This window comes from Indicator indicator, chromosome 18 (assembly GCF_027791375.1).
Source record: "Indicator indicator isolate 239-I01 chromosome 18, UM_Iind_1.1, whole genome shotgun sequence".
Taxonomy (NCBI): Eukaryota; Metazoa; Chordata; class Aves; order Piciformes; family Indicatoridae; genus Indicator; species Indicator indicator.
In genome coordinates this window covers 14,719,597-14,735,395 of record NC_072027.1, presented here as the reverse complement: position 1 = coordinate 14,735,395, position 15,799 = coordinate 14,719,597, and the positions used below count along the sequence as shown (strand labels likewise).

At 39.8% G+C, this 15,799-nt stretch overlaps 1 protein-coding gene across 2 annotated transcripts in view; it reads left to right on the top strand.

Moving 5' to 3' along the window:
* TENM2 (teneurin transmembrane protein 2) overlaps positions 1 to 15,799 on the top strand; it is a 506,506-nt gene that overhangs the window by 458,917 nt on the left and 31,790 nt on the right. For both annotated transcript variants that reach the window (XM_054389071.1, XM_054389069.1), the window contains exons 14-18: positions 4,781 to 4,991; positions 10,959 to 11,078; positions 12,595 to 12,856; positions 13,532 to 13,799; positions 15,086 to 15,229. In XM_054389071.1, coding sequence (XP_054245046.1) covers positions 4,781 to 4,991; positions 10,959 to 11,078; positions 12,595 to 12,856; positions 13,532 to 13,799; positions 15,086 to 15,229 — 1,005 coding nt within the window. The remainder of the gene's footprint in view (positions 1 to 4,780; positions 4,992 to 10,958; positions 11,079 to 12,594; positions 12,857 to 13,531; positions 13,800 to 15,085; positions 15,230 to 15,799) is intronic.

Here is a 15,799-nt window from a genome sequence, read left to right as displayed (position 1 = left end):
CTGGATGAGGCCTTGAGCAGCCGAGTCTATTTGGCAGGCATCCCTGCCCATAGTGTCCTGAGTGGACAAGGAAAGCAGGGCCATTGTTCTCCCAAAGCCCTATTCCAGGGTGCTTTAAAACCTTCTTTGGAATTTTCTGGGGGCAGTCAAATGCACACTCATGTTGATGCCAGGTTTACTCTACTTCACCTCATCTTGGGATTTACAATCCAGCTTTTCCTGAAAGGTAGTTTGGGTTAAGGTGTATGGTTCTGAAAACACTCTGGTGCTCAGAATTTGTTTTAAAAGCGTGTAAAGTAATGGATATCCTGGCACCTTGCAGAGAGGCTGTCCAGTTTCCCTAATTGAGGAACATGTCTGGAAAAGGATTAGAAGCATTTCCTTCCTTATTAGTACCAGGAACTTCTGAGGAATTATTTTGAATGATGTATGCCAATATAGCTAACAGTAATTAGACTGAGCTATAGAAGTGAAAATTTGGGTTTAATATTAGATAAACCTTCCTGGTATCAGATATTATGGACTAGCCTGTCTGTAGAAACACTCTTGTGTAAAGTTTTAGAGTTCAATTGAAATATTTCTATGTTGGCAGAGAGAAGGCTTACTCTTTTGATAATCTGATAGAGCATCTCTAATTCTTTCACCTTGGGTATATTAATACTACACATAATTAAAATCGGATCATGATAAATTAACTAATTTGCCCTTAGAGTGATCAAAGGCCCTTTTGCCCTCAGGGTTCATAGTAGCTGCTCTTCCCTCCCTCCTCACCTCCATTTTAGTCATCAGACTGAAATGTTTATTGGAAAAAGAAAAATTTCCAGGAATTACACTCTGAAAACCACCAGCTCCTGAAGCTAGTGAAGTGTAAGGATGCCCTCTACTGAGCATGTGCTCAGAAGCTTGGCTTTGGAAACAAAATTGTCCCCTGCTGGGTACAGAAAGCATTTTCTCAAGCAGCTGGATGTCAGGCCAAAGTTGACTCATTCTCACATTCATCATGACTTGAACCTGAAGCACAATGTGAAAGTATCAGATGAAGAAATAACTAATGATAGCACAAGAGTTCAAAAAGCTCACAATAGCTCAAATGACAACTTTCCAAAGAAAGGTGTGGCACAATTCTGAAATCCAGGCACCTGAGCCTGATGAGAAGGAAAACTAGTGATGAGAGGTTCTAAATACATTAGCAGCAAGATGTATCACTGTTTCTACAGAGAGCTTTTTAGGCCTTACAATTATTTTCAAGAGGAGCACAATTATAAGGTCATCTTAAAACATGACAGATTAGTCTACTTATATGTAATACTTTAAAATTTTCTTCAGCTGTGTAGTTAATTCTGCCATAAAGCTTGTGATGCAGTTCACAGAAAGTCAGGAAGTGTGTGTGTCCAGTAGCAGAAGTGAGGACTTCCAGAAGAATGCCTTGTCACTTGCTTTGTTTCTGAAAAAATTTGGGAGTGCAGAACTTCGAGCAGCAGTGGATAGCTAATCCTGTGCTGCCAGTTTAAATCAGATCAAAATTTCCTACTTTGTTCTTTTCAGTGAAGGCCAAGCCAGGACTTCTTTTGGTCTCAAATTGTTGAAGGAGGTTTAGCACCATCTTAACTTCCTCTACAGTTTCTTCCCTTTAGCACACAGAGCTGCTAACTGGCTACTTTAAACTCAGATGTGTGTGCTATGGAAAGCAGCACTATCTTGGTGAGGCTAATGGTGAGGGTTTTGTCATTGAATTAACCATATAAATAATTCAGTGTGCCTGAAGAAATCTGGAAGACGACAAGCTCTGAAATATGTATTAAAAAAACAAAGTACTGAATTCTAATTAAAATTCATGCTTATGGCAGAGTTTTCTCTTACAGAAGGTTCATTTTTTCTAGCCCTAGTTTTAATCAACTGAGTCTAATGCAAGTAAATGATTCTGAAACAATTTACTTCATATGTAATGGCACAATGTGGCTGGAGAAATGGGCTGCTATGAAGTGCAAAGTCCTGCATCTGGGGAGGAACAACCCAAGGCACAAATGTATGCTGGGAAATACATTTGCATGGTGAGGGTGACTGAACCCTAGAGCAGATTGCCTGGAGAGGTTTTTGGAATCTGCATCTTTGGAGATATTCAAAAGCTGTGTGGTGGGCATGGTCCTGGGTAGCCACTCTTGGTAGTCTTGTTTGAGCAGGGAGGTTGGACCGAATGATCTCCAGAGGTTCCTGTCAACCTCAGCCATTTCATGACAATACATCCAGATAGCAAATCAGGCAAACATGACTTAGTAACGAATACTTTTTAACAGTAATCAATGCTCTTTCATACATAGAGTCAGGGATTGCAGAGTAACAAAGTAAATATAGCACCAGTGCAACTGAAGCAAACAGTGTGGTGCTGTATGAGCCTTGGACACCAAAGAGCAGTGTCCAGGTCCTGGCTCATGTGCTGAACAGTCCTGCCATTGCAACTAGATGGATCAGCTAGTTGGCATAAGGTAAAAATATCCTAACTCCCAAATCCTGCCATCTGGGAATAAATTTGTATGGGGGAATATAGCCATATATTTTAAGTACTAATGTTCCAAACAAGTAAATCCTGTGTATATTCATGTCAGGGTTATATGCCTGTCTTTTCTAATTATTCTTGAAAGCCTCTGAACATATGCAAGTCAGAATTCACAAAACTGCATAAAAAATCTTCCTACATGAAAGGAATCATATACAGGTTTCTTCTTGGTATTGAATGGAGATGTTTCTAGCCTCCCAGGTCCTGAACTGGCAATTCAGAACAGTTTGATTGCCTGCTCGATTGTTTGTGAGATAAGGGTGAGATTGGCAGTGACAGGGTAATTTACTGAAGATTGCAATGTCAGACTATATCCAGGGGGGCCTGCAAGCATTGAGATGTGAATTGCATGACTGACAGGAGGCTGAGAGAATGATATGCCAACTGAAAGTTCATGGAGTCATCAGAAGTGTTGGGTCACAGCATCCCATAATCTGCTGCATGATGAGGTCATTACAGGCATAACATCTGCTCACCTCTAATAACAGGTATAGCAAAAATACAATGCAGCTTGAACAGATAAATGTAAATTTATCCAAGGACATCATTTATATCCTGCATTTTGCTTTTTTTATTTCTAATGTATTGAAAGGATTCTCGTGACTGGTGATCACCTGAATAACAGACTAAACAGTGGCATCTGTAAGCTCATAGTTGTAGAGGTGTCACAAACCAAGAAAGAATGCAGGATGCTCAGAAAAAGTTCTCAAAGCGTAACAGGATAGCTGCCTTGAGTTATAATCTGAAGCTAATGTCCTTACCATGATTATATTAAGTGGGTTGAAAATGGACCATAGCAAAAAAAAAAAAAAAAAAATTGCTTCCTCCCTGTTGCAGAGGATTTCAAGATGAATGGAGCTCTTAATGTGACTAGGCGACTGACCTTAGAGCAATGTATAGCTCTCACAACAAGGCAATTTGTCTAACTTAAATTTCCTTTGAGGGCTGAATGAAACATTGTCAGCATACCTTGGCAATTTTGGTTTTAAATCAGAAACATTCATTTCAGGCATACCTAATCCATTGGAAGTAGACGGCTAACTGAAAAATCCCAGCTGTGGTTTGGGTTTTCTTTTGTTTGTGTTTGTTATTGTTGTTTTTCCAGTTATCACTGCATAGGGTAATGTTGGTCTGTCGTGCATTTGAAAATCTTGAAAATACATGAGTCAGGATCTTACTCGAAGGTGCTTTTGTCGCTTAACCTACTGAAATGTTCTTTCTTGTGTATGATGTTCAGTATGTGCCCAGAACATATTTGTATTAAAAAATCAGATGAATATGCTTTGGGGAGTCTCTGAAAGTTTACAGACCTAAGTAGATGAACAAATGTTTCTAAATTGTTAGAGATGATAATATTTTTAAGTAAATGGTTATTAATTTCTAAATTGCAGTAGAACTCCATTGAGAGAACACATTGCAGTTAAATGATAATACCAAAGGAAAGGATGATGCTAAAAGTTGTTACTCTATGTGGTAAAATAGTCCGTTGTGGTTTATCTAATTATACAGATCAATCTCCCCATTGAGGAGTTTAATTCCTGGTGTTTAAATTCTAATTTTTCTTTAAAATGCTTCTTAAGTAATATTCTTAGTGGACAACCTAATACGTAATATGATGACTGAACCCAGCAGCCAGCTCTTTTTCCTTATCCAAGCATGCAAACAACTCCTGATTCAGGTATCTGCAGGAGGCAGGAGTTCCAGTAGCACTTCCCTATGAATTGCCAAAATGGATACAATGTAATTTTTATTATACTTAAGTAATAACTTACTTTGTCACCCCCATCTCGTTCCCTCATCTCCCCAGATGGAACAAATTAAATGAAACAGCGTAATTCTCAAGACTTTTAAAGCCCAGCCAGGAAATCTAAAAGATTTGTGAAACCAAACAGTTGGAAAGATTTAGGGGGAATAAAAAAAAAAAAGCCTAAACAAAATGTCCTATACTCCTTCTACTATTCCTTCTTCTAATTTCAACCCCTAAACATTTCTTCTGGGTTGTTTCTCATCTAACCGTGGTTTAAATGAATTGTAGCAGTAATGGTGTTTAACCAGTGCACTTCAGAAAGTCTCATCCTCATTGCATTATTGGTTCAATTACTGATTTTATGGCATAGAGATGTTATAGTATTAACGTTTTTTCCCAGTGCCTTATGATTTCCATTAGATGTTATTGCTTGAAAGCACTGTGCAGCCGACTGCATCTTGATGATTCTTCCCTTTCAGATGGTTTGGTTGACTGCCTAGATCCAGACTGCTGCCTCCAGACTACTTGCCAAAACAGCCTGCTGTGCCGGGGTTCACGTGATCCTCTTGACATCATACAGCAGAGCCATTCTGGTTCACCAGCTGTGAAGTCATTCTATGATCGAATCAAGCTCTTAGTGGGGAAGGACAGCACTCATATCATCCCAGGAGAAAATCCCTTCAACAGCAGGTAACAGCTATGAATATGATGCTGTATCCGTGCAGTTGCATTGTATGGGGAAAATTCTCCCAGAGATTTTATTCATGTTTTAACATGAGATCCTTCTCCCAAGTGCTTCACGTGTTTGAATCACAGCCATCAGTCTCACTGGGGGCACTCTCTTGCAATTTATGATGCAGCCTTTATTATGTAACACTGAGTTTTATTAGCATTTTAACTTACTGCAACGCTGAGAATAAAGTTCCTTCTACTGAGCAGGAGCTTCTGAGGTTTGGATTTTATGAAGACTGCAATCTAGAACAAAGGAAAATGCAAACTAGTTTCCAGTTAGAAAGATACTGAATTCTATTTAGTGCCATTAACGCACGTTTCAATAATGGAAAACCATTTCTCTTTTAAAGACAAATTAACTTTAAGTGTATTGTTAAGTTTATTATTTATTCCTTACACCAGAACTGTTTTACTTGCTAGTTTATTTGCATCATCAATACATCTGACTAGGTTTTCGTTTTATTCTTAGTTTTCATTCTCTGTGTCTGTTTTTCCTGTGGTTATTAGTTATATATTTCTAAGCAATCTAAAAGCCAGCACCTCATGGGATGCCATTGTATACCTGCAGGAAGAATGGTGTTCCTATTTATCCATATTATTTAAATATGTCTCCATGGAAATATGCTCATAAATTGATGCAAATGTTAATTATGTTCATATTGCCATAGTTAAAACTTGGGAACTTCATTTCAGATAACACCAAAAAGATTGGATCTCATTACAGGAAACTCTTTTCAGTCAGGATTTCATTATATGCTACTGGATTATGTAGAAAGTCACTAAATATTTGTCTTGTAAAATAAGGATCATATGTTTGGTATACACCAGGCGGGTCTCCTCAATTCAAGAGAGATGTTGAGGTACTGGAACGTGTCCAGAGAAGGGCAACGAGGCTGGTGAGGGGCCTGGAACACAAACCCTATGAGGAGAGGCTGAGGGAGCTGGGGTTGTTTAGCCTGGAGAAGAGGAGGCTCAGGGGCGACCTCATTGCTGTCTACAACTACCTGAAGGGAGGTTGTAGCCAGGAGGGGGTTGGTCTCTTCTCCCAGGCAACCAGCACCAGAACAAGAGGACACAGTCTCAAGTTGTGCCAGGGGAGGTTTAGGCTGGAGGTGAGGAGAAAGTTCTTCACAGAGAGGGTGATTGCCCATGGGAATGTGCTGCCCAGGGAGGTGGTGGAGTCACCATCACTGGAGATCTTCAAGAGGAGACTGGATGAGGCACTTAGTGCTATGGTCTAGTTGATTGTTTAGGGCTGGGTGATAGGTTGGACTGGATGATCTTGGAAGTCTCTTCCAACCTGGTTGATTCTATGATTCTATGATTTCATTGTATTCATCCCTATGAAGCTCCAAGAGCACAGTGATTTTACAGATTCACAGATTGCATTGGATTGAAAGGGACTCATAAAAGTCATCTTGTCCAACCCCACGGCAGTCAGCAGAGACACCAGCTGTCCAGGGCCACATCAAGACTCACCTTGAATGTCTCCAGGGACAGAGCCTCAACCACACCACTGGACAACCTGTTCCAGTATTTTACCATTCTCATCATAAAGAACTTCCTCCTGCTGTCCAACCTACATCTACCCTGCTTCAGTTTAAAACCATTTCTGGATTCCAGTCTTTATTCTATAAAATACTCTATGTGTACACACATGGTGGTAGTTGGAAAACATGGAAAATATTGTTCTGCTTTCATCTAAATTTGCTGTGATTTTTTTTTTCTATCAGCTCCCTAAAACTAAAATGGGGGAATTCTTGCTGTTTTCTGCAATGCTGCATGAAAAGGAAAATAAGAGAGAAGATTGCTAATTCATGAGGCTGAGTAGTTTGTCCATAAAGCATTACATACTACAGCATAAAAAGCACATAGTCCACAGGCTGGTTGGTACATGCTGCTATATAGATATGTTACAGGCAGCAAAATTTTCTTGAGTGAAGAGGACACCAGTCCTTGAGCTGTTCCGTTATTAGGCCACTCAGAATAAAAACTAGTGTATTCCCTGTTTCTGTATTTCACTATTAGCTGATAAAGTTTTGTTGTTACTAACAACTAAACTAGCCTTGAAGACCCGCCCCCCCCCCCCCAGGGAGGAGGTGTGCACAATCTCCCTCAGGAGCCTTTTCTAGTGTCTCACCACCCTCACGCTGAAGAACTTCTTCCTAAGATCCAGTCTAAACCTACTCTCCCTCAGCTTAAAATGGTTCCCCCTTGTCCTATTGCTAGACAGGTTTCTGAAAAGTTCCTCTCCAGCCCAATCAAGCTCTTCACGTATAGATATGGTTTGGAGTCTTCAAAACTGTTCAAGAATTAGAGCTCTAGACTAAGTGGAAGCTGGGTACCTCAATCCTGCAGCTCCTTTGAAAAAGTATCTTTTGAAAGTTTAGGGGGGTTTTGCTTTAAAATATCTTTTCTAGGGTTCCTAGTGGCAGCAGTCTTAGTTCTGTTTTGTTCACTGGAAGTACATCAGTGCATTTTAACACACCTTTGCAAATGGCGTATTAATGACATTGTAAAGTTGGCCTTAGCCTTTAAGTTGTGAAGGTACTTCTGAGAACTCTACAGCTCAGCTGTTATTTTTGGTACCAATTTAGGCAAATCTGATGTATACTGTCAAACTGGGAGTTTTTAAAAGTAAGCTTTTAGACTTTTAAAAAGTGCCACAGGGTTAAACTCCCAAGTTTCACATATCCCGAAGCTACCACACTCTTGAGAAGTAGCTCCATGAAATATAATGACTTCCTAATGAGAACTCAACCTCTCTTTCCATTGAAAGAGTCAAAGAAGTGGGACAAAATAATGGCTATGATTTTTTTCCAGTGCTAGAAGTTGTTTCCTACCCTGGTAAAGCAATAAATAACAAAATATATCAATAGCAATATTATTTCAATCTCACTGATCATTTTTGTGCAAAACCAAGATTAAATGTTTTCAGGGAAAAAAAAAGCTACATGTTTTTACACATTTAACTGCCATGTAAAAAAAGGCTTAAGGTATCCAATTGGTTTGTCAGATACAGAATTAAAAGATTACCAAAGATAATGTTCTCCTATGTGTGACTAACAGTCAAGATATTACTTCTTATATAAACTTTAACTACAAAGCTTAAAATCCATTGCTTTCCATATTTTGGCATTTTAGAAATAAAAAGGGAGACTATTGTCTAAAGCATTCTTATTCAGATGATTTCCTTAAATATTAAAATTGCAGGTAAAAAATAAATAGCCATGAACATTAATAGCTCTGTTATGCATATGATGAGCCTGGGTGACTTGAGAACTGGGCCAGTGCCAGCTTCGTGAGGTTCAAGAAGTCCAAGTGCAAGGTCCTGCATCAGGGTCTGGCCAATACCGGGCACAAATCCCGGCTGGGCACAGAGTGAGTTGAAAGTAGCTCTGAAGAAAGAGACTTGGGTGCATTGATTGATGAGAAGCTCACTATAACTTGGCAGTCAGCTCATGCAGCCCAGAAGGCAAATTGTGTGCTGGGCTGCATCAAGAGGAGTGTGGCCAGCAGGGCAAGAGAGGGAATTCTGCCCCATTTCTCTGCTCTTGTGAGACCCCACATCAAATACTGTGTCCAGCTCTGGTGTCTCCATCATAAGAAGGACACAGATCTGTTGGAGTGAGTCCAGAGGAGGGCCACAAAGATAATCCAAGGTCTGGCATACTTCTGCTTTGAGGATCAGGCTGAGGGAGCTGGGGTTGTTCAGCCTAGAGAAGACAAGACTCTGTGTGGACCTTAGAGCTGCCTTCTGATAACTGAAGGGATCCTACAGGAAGGCTGGAGAAGTACTTCTCATAAGGATGTGTAGCAACAGGACAAGGGGGAATGGTTTAAAGCTGAGGGAGAGTAGGTGTAGACTGGACCTTAGGAAGAGGTTCTTCAGTACGAAAGTGGTGGACTCTGGAACAGGTTGCCCAGGGAGGTTTTGGTTGCCTCCTTGGTGCAGGTGTTGAAGGCCATGTTGGATGAGGCCTTGAGCAGCCAAGTCCTGTTGTGAGGCATCCCTGACTATGGCAGGGAGGCTGGAGTAGATGATGTCTCTGTGTCCTTTCCAACCTAAACCATTCTATGATTCTAAATCTGCTTTTTGCACTGTTCCTCTATAGAAACTTTATTGCCTACCTTCCAGCACTGTTTCTCTGTGTTTGTAACACTAAATCATTCAAGCAAAATGAATAATAACAAGATGATTCTTTTGGTCTAATTTGTTCCCAAGCAGATTTTCCCAACAGGTGCCAATTACTAATAAATTCCATGTTCTGTTACAAAATGTTTATTTCCCAAATTAACATTAGACCTAGAGGGTCAAGAAATGATTGAAAGTTCTAAAAGAAAAGCAACAGAAATGGCTCTTTTTCATTGACAAGTTTCATTGATAAGCTTCTTTTATGTGATGTTGAAAAAAGTAATGCACCTTGTTTGGAATAAAATTCTGAGGAAGTAGTTGTTAAATAGCCAGTATCATACAGTTAGAACTCTACATCAGAGCACCTTCAGCATTTCAGAGTCAAAGACCTGAAAACAATCCCTGATATAACTAATGAAAATAGATGGGTTTTGCTGTGGGGATGATACAAGTGTTTAGCTGTCCCAGGATTCAACTGTGTTTTGTCTGTTTTTAGCAAAACACAGTTCAGTTTAATCCCCTTGTCCTACAGCTCAGATTGAGTCCAGAAATATCTGTGGTGTCAGCACACTGTGCCTGTTGATGTGCCTAAAGCTTGCTGAGGTTCAGAGCTAGCTCCAGTCCTGCCAGCACAGAACCAGTTCAGAAAAAGAGCTTCTCATTTTCTACCTCTATAGCTGCAGATGAGCGCCAGTGGCTGATGCTGAAAACATGTAGTGTTGAAATAGAAATCTTTACACCTAGGACTCCAGCATCATGCAATCCCTGAGATTATGGGTTGCAGCAGGATTTAACTGTCTCCCTGTTTCCAAATATTGCCTTCTCCTTTTTTCATGTTTGCAGTGTAGAAATGGAATCTTCAAGGAGCTTCTCATTTTCCATCTCCCTGTTACGGTGTAGCTTCCCCCACTCACCAGTCTACCTCTCTCAAGGTACAGGGCAAGTGGAAGAGAAAGGAGCCAAGGGATGGAGAGAAGGGCAGGAACAACCTGGCCGTGCCAGAGAGCAAGAGCAGAGCAGTGGGGAGAAGTGGGTTTTGCTGCTTCTAGTGCTCTGGGATCTGAGAACACAGCCAGGCAGGCAGCAGCAGCTTAGCAGCATCAATGCATTCCCCATGCCCCTGATAGGAATAGCCCATCTTCATCTCCTTTGGGTTAAGCAAAGTTGCTTAACCTGTTGTATAAGAAAATTCTTTATTTTGTCTGTGCATAAAGCTGGTTTGAAAGCCAAATCCTTTCTCATGTTGACAAAGTGAAAAGCAATGCGTACAAATCAGGACCAACTGTAGTGTACAAACATCAGTCACTGCAGAAGATGAAGGAACATGACCCTTAATTTGGAAAATTGCTTGTGTAAAAAAGATGTATGGCATTACACCACAATTTTCAAGTGTTAGGCATGCATAGCCTCACTATGGGACCCAGGGAGACTTCTGAGAAGTGTCCAATCATCGCTTCAGCAGTGCTTCTGGATCACAGTTCTGCCTTGGTTGAATGTGAGGTAGCTTTCTACTCTGAATAGCCTCATTAGACAATAAGACAAATCCATGTTAGACAAGAAAGGCACTAACTGGCATCCTGTGTACCCAGATCTCACTGCATAGACCAGCACTTTCTTGATTTAAGTAGTAGAGGAGCTGGGCAATCTTGTGGTATCTTCAGTAGTCTAAAAGTCTGTGCAGTTAAATTGGATTTAGAGTAAATGAGGCACAGGTGTTCCACTACTCAGTTTATAAACAACGTAACTTTGCTTTTGTAACTTTAATACCTTTAATTATCTTTCTTTTTCAGTCTTGTGTCTCTCATAAGAGGCCAAGTGGTGACTACAGATGGAACTCCTCTAGTTGGGGTCAATGTGTCATTTGTCAAGTATCCAAAGTATGGCTATACCATCACTCGTCAGGATGGCACGTGAGTTTGCTTGCTTCATTGAGTCTCTATTTCGTGTATAGTGTCTTTGCTGATCAACAGATGGTGAGATCTAATGGAACCATGTGGTATCATGCATTGCTTTCCTCCCAGGGCAAAGAGCTATTAAGTAAACACAGAAGTAATTTTTCACATGGCATTTTGAATACTAACTGCAAGTAAATATGAAAAGGCTGACTTCTGATAATAACGTGTTAGCAGGCAGACTCCTTTCAAATAAATTGCTCTGTATCTATAAAAACATTTGTGGACTACAGTAGTATCCAGCTGAGATCAGAAATATTTTATTTTAAAATGCAAGGCAGGCTAACACTGCTAGAAAAAAAACGAAGTCCCATTATAGAATAGTATATTTTCTTAAAAGTTCCCTTCTGCCCCTCTTTCCTTTTGAAGATCCACTGTCTTTGGAATTTCTTCAGGGTGTAGAATGTAATCAAAATATTCTAATTGAATATATTTAGACAATTCCCTGCTGTGCAAAAAAAAAAAAAAAAAAAGAAAAAAGGTACTTTTTCCCCCTTGTATCAGCTGATTTGAAATGCATACAAATTCATAAACAAAAATCAATGTGTCAGGGTTTATCGGGTTGTAGTAGTAACTAGACTAGTGTATCTGTGACACATGCATTGTAAACATTTGCCATTTTATCTCCATCTTGCATGCAAACAATTGAATTGAAGTAATTAATATGAGTCAGCTCAACTACAGAGAGTATTTCATTTCCCCATCTCCCAGATTATTACTCTGTTGTAATAAAGGTATAAAGGCATTGGTTTCAGTGGTTTAATAAAACAGTAAATGGTGAGCTGAACTACATTTAGATCTTCACAGATTACTGAAATCATGGAGTAATTTCTTACATTGCGAGCACTTACATGAAACAACTGATGCCTGCTTCTGTTGTCAGAACAACCTGGAAGTATTGTACTCATTTGGGCCAGATTTCAAAATGCCTGTGTAGTTCCATGTTACTGCTATGATGATTTGATGTAGCAGACTGGGAGTAAATACCTAATCTCCCTGAAAAATGATAGACCAATCGTCCTGGGGACAGGAATTCTTACTTGATTTGTCGAACATAAAGAGTAAAACTTTTCATTACTATTCTCTTATTGTCATATTTCCCACTCAGTGCTGGTAGGAGAGCATCTTTTAGGAAAGGGATAATTCACTGTCCAAGTCACAGTGAACTTGGCTTCTCTGCTTGTTCTGTATATAAAGGTGACTTGTAACACTAAATGTGGTAGGGTATTTTTTTAACTATTTAATGCATATTTTATAATATATAGGAATTAGGTTTGTCTGGGTGACTTCAGATAATTGCTTGTCTTGGCTGCATTTCAGTTGTTTAGGCACCAGAGGTTCATATCCCATTTGAAGCATGACACTTAAAATATACCTATTGCTTTAGGCATACCTGTATACCTTTTTCATTAGCTAGGAATGCTATTACTGGAATTATTCAGTCTTGTTGCTTCTGAAGCCGACATTTTTCTAGGTTTGACTTGGTTGCAAATGGTGGAGCATCCCTAACCTTGCACTTTGAGCGGGCCCCATTTATGAGTCAGGAGAGGACAGTATGGTTGCCGTGGAATAGCTTCTATGCCATGGACACACTTATGATGAAGACAGAGGAAAACTCCATTCCCAGCTGTGATCTAAGTGGTTTTGTTCGTCCTGACCCAGTTATCATTTCATCACCACTTTCAACTTTCTTCAGTGATGCTCCTGGTCGGAATCCCATTGTGCCAGAAACCCAGGTAAGAACAGTGTAAGCGAGAAGGATCTACAAGTCAGTGGTCAGAAGCTAGTGCTGTCACTATTTGTCCCCTGGAATTGCTGTAGCAGATGCCTCTGTAGAGCTGCATTCATTCTGACAGATACCAAGGGGTTTCTAATGAGGTCTGCAGGAGAGATCCTAGGTGGAAGTCACCCAGGCACATTTATCTTGGACTACCTTACGCCTTCTCATTATCATACAATATATCAAGTGTATCTGTGTATCTCAGTTGACAGCTTAGGTGTTTCAAGACAATTTTGCAAAAGCTTGGGTTGTAGTGCTAACTGGGTGTTTTCTTGTGTGCTATTTAGGACAAAGGAAAACTCTGCTGGTGCCATTCTTTCATTATTTGGTTAGTCTTTATACTATTAGTGGAAGCTGCAGGTTTCTATGAGTGTGTTTCTTAGGATCTCCTTGCATATAACTTACAGTACAACTAGCTGTACTCTTTACAGCAGCTGGCTCTTAAAAGTAAGATAATTAGATAATTATTTGTCCAGAAATGTCAGCTGAACTGCATCACTGTACTCATTTGAGGATAACCACTGCCAGTCGTGGAAAGTAATAAGTTCATTAGAACATCCAAGGTGTGGGGTTTTGTTCTAAAAAAATAACAAAGCACTATTAGGAAATGTTTGATCTTTTTCCTATTCAGGTTCTTCATGAAGAAATTGAGATCCCTGGCTCTAGTATGAAGCTCAGCTACCTGAGTTCCCGTGCTCCTGGATACAAATCCTTACTTAAGATCACCATGACCCAGTCCCTTGTGCCTCTGAATCTAATCAAAGTTCATTTGATGGTAGCAGTAGAAGGACATTTGTTTCAAAAATCATTTCAGGCATCTCCCAACTTGGCATATACATTTATCTGGGACAAAACAGATGCATATGGGCAGAAGGTTTATGGGCTATCAGATGCTGTGGGTAAGTCATCATTATGGAAGCTCCAAAATTTTCCAAGTAACAGACAACAGGAAAAACTGGCTATAGGAACTTAGGTGAAAGCTGGTCCATCAGCATGCTCTTATTTTGTTTCAGTTAACAAATGAATCTCATGCTGGACTGGCTGGCATTCTTCAGTGCATTTAGATTTTCATGCATGCTTTTGTTATAGCCTCTTGTGGTATAATGGTGAAAATGGTGTTTTTCTGACACTGTTCAGTTTTGTAGTTCTATAGCTATTTTTGGTTCACTTGATTCTAGTGAGTGGGAAGAAGAGAGATGATCAAAATATTTTTAAGTTTTCATTTTCATTTGAGTATCAGAATAATTTTCATACAGCACTGCTAAAAATGGGCATCAGAGGTGTGACAATGTGGGGGGGAAAAGACTTATTTTTTTAATCTTATTTATTTTCTAAATCTTCTTTGGTGTAGCTATTCTTTCTTATGTTATTGCATAGAATATTGCTTTCCTGAGTAATGCTTAGACGGCTTCTGTGCTTAGAGGCACCCAAAGTTTTCACTGCTCCTTGGTATATGGTACATAAACTGAACACACAAAATAAATGCTGTGAGCATCTGGCAAATTAAGAGTTTGACCTTGTCTTTTTATCTGATAGAATAATTCTATTTTTTAAATTGCCTTTCTCAAATCTCGTCAATGCAGTCACTTCCCAACACCAGCTATTTAAAGAATCATGGAATGACTTAGGTTGGAAGGGACCTCAGAGATCATCTACTTCAACCTCCCCTCCATAGGCAGGGACACCTGACAACTAGACAGCGGCTCAAGGCCTCATCCAGCGTGGCCTTCAACACCCCCAGGGAGAAGGCATCCACAACCTCCCTGAGCAACCTATTCCAGATCTCACCACCTTTGTACTAAAGAACTTCTTCTGAAGATCCAGTCTAAACCTGCTCTCCCTCAGCTTAAAACCATTCCCCCTTGTCCTATTGCTAGACATCCTTATGAAAAGTCCTTCTCCAGCCTTCCTGTAGGATCTCTTCAGGTATTGGAAGGCAGTCATAAGGTCCACACAGAGTCTTGTCTTCTCTAGGCTGAACAACCCCAGCTCCCTCAGCCTGATTCCTGAAGAGCTGTGTTTAGTCAAAGATTGGACTTTAATATTGTAGCATAAAAGAGAGGAACATAATCACTCCATCTTCTGGAAGGGGCTGCAGAACTGGAATGCTGTATGATTTGAATGTGTTCTGGACATTTTATTTAGTGTATTGTCAGCAAGTATATTAGATTTTATTTTATTTCAGTTTCTGTGGGTTTTGAATATGAAACTTGCCCCAGTCTCATTTTATGGGAGAAGAGGACAGCACTGCTGCAAGGATTTGAACTAGAACCTTCAAATTTAGGAGGATGGTCTTTGGATAAACATCATGTACTTAACGTCAAGAGTGGTGAGTTAGTTAATTCCATGTGTTTTCTGTGCTGTGTGATGTCTTCTCTATGAATACTTTTTACATACATCATATTTACACTTTAAAAAAAACGCAATTTTCCCACTCTTTGTGTTTCAGCTTTAGCTCACTGAAGTATGGGATGTTTCAGATATCAAAAATTTTCAGCAGAATTTCATCAAGTTTTGTCTCTTCTGCACAGAATGACTTTCTTAAAGTCCTAGTCTGTATTCTCTGTTCTGCTGTTTCTTTCCCTGTAATGTCTCTGTCTTCCTTCTCTGTATTGCTGACATTACTCACAGCTGTTCCTGCTTCCTTTTGTCTGCCTTTTTTTTCTCTCTAATCTGGGATGGGGCTTAAAAGGAGTATGGGTCTATGACAAGATACTCTGCTTTTGTCACCTGTTTGTTTTTCCTCACTTCTCTTTGTCTTTACAAATCCTAAACTGAATGTTTCTGGTTTTCATATTCTACCAGAGACTCAGGGGGAGCTCAAAGCTTAGCCTATCTTTCATTTGATCCCTGTAAAGTGTGTTCTACAGCTTTGCACTGTGATCCTCACATTAACAAA